At 37.5% G+C, this 755-nt stretch overlaps 1 protein-coding gene across 1 annotated transcript; it reads left to right on the top strand.

The window, feature by feature from the left end:
• Positions 1–3: 3 nt before the first annotated feature.
• LOC110034486 (probable NAD(P)H dehydrogenase (quinone) FQR1-like 1) lies at positions 4–629 on the top strand (the record flags this gene model as incomplete). The annotated part of the gene is made up of 2 exons (XM_020738742.1): positions 4–62; positions 150–629. Coding segments are annotated over 2 exons (291 nt in total), but the record flags the coding sequence as incomplete, so codon positions are not given.
• Positions 630–755: the final 126 nt, after the last annotated feature.

Genomic DNA, 755 nt, shown 5'->3' with positions numbered 1-755 from the left:
GGTAAGCCTGCAGGTATTTTCTACAGCACTGGATCCCAAGGTGGTGGACAAGAGACTACTCCGTAATTCCTTCTTCTTCTGTCTCAAAACCTCGTCTATCTTCTTATACTAGTTTATGTATTGGCATTTTTTCCTTTGTTGTTGTGTAGATTAACAGCAATCACTCAGCTAGCTCACCATGGAATGATCTTTGTTCCCATTGGCTACACCTTTGGTGGTGCCATGTTTGAGATGGAGAAGGTGAAGGGAGGAAGCCCTTATGGCGCTGGCACTTTCGCTGGAGATGGCTCAAGAGCTCCGACAGAGCTAGAACTTGAGCTCGCTTTCCACCAGGGCAAATATTTTGCATTAATTGCAAAGAAGCTCAAAGGTTTCGCTTGATCAATGGACCCAACCTTAGTAAACTAAATTTATTTTGTTTATTTTTCCATATGGCTTCAAGCATAATTTATCTTCCTCAGTTCTAAGTTAGGTAATATAATAAGTGTATGGACACTTGATAGAGCAGAGGGCTGAGGTATTTCCTTTGTTTAGTGTATTTTTTGCTTGGTGTGAGTGTATATCATTAGTGCGTTTTCCTCCACAGTATAGACTGTCTTTTTTATAGAAATTAACCAATGGTTTTGCTATTCTTCTAATCAATATATTGTTTTTTTTCTTAATGTTAGTATCAATATATTTTAACAGCATAGATTAGGTCTTATAATTATTATATAAGAAGAGTCGTTGCATATGATAAAATGCAGGCCAATTGT

This window comes from Phalaenopsis equestris, unplaced genomic scaffold, assembly GCF_001263595.1.
Source record: "Phalaenopsis equestris unplaced genomic scaffold, ASM126359v1 Scaffold188667, whole genome shotgun sequence".
Lineage (NCBI taxonomy): Eukaryota > Viridiplantae > Streptophyta > Magnoliopsida > Asparagales > Orchidaceae > Phalaenopsis > Phalaenopsis equestris.
This window is presented reverse-complemented; position numbering and strand designations above follow the sequence as displayed.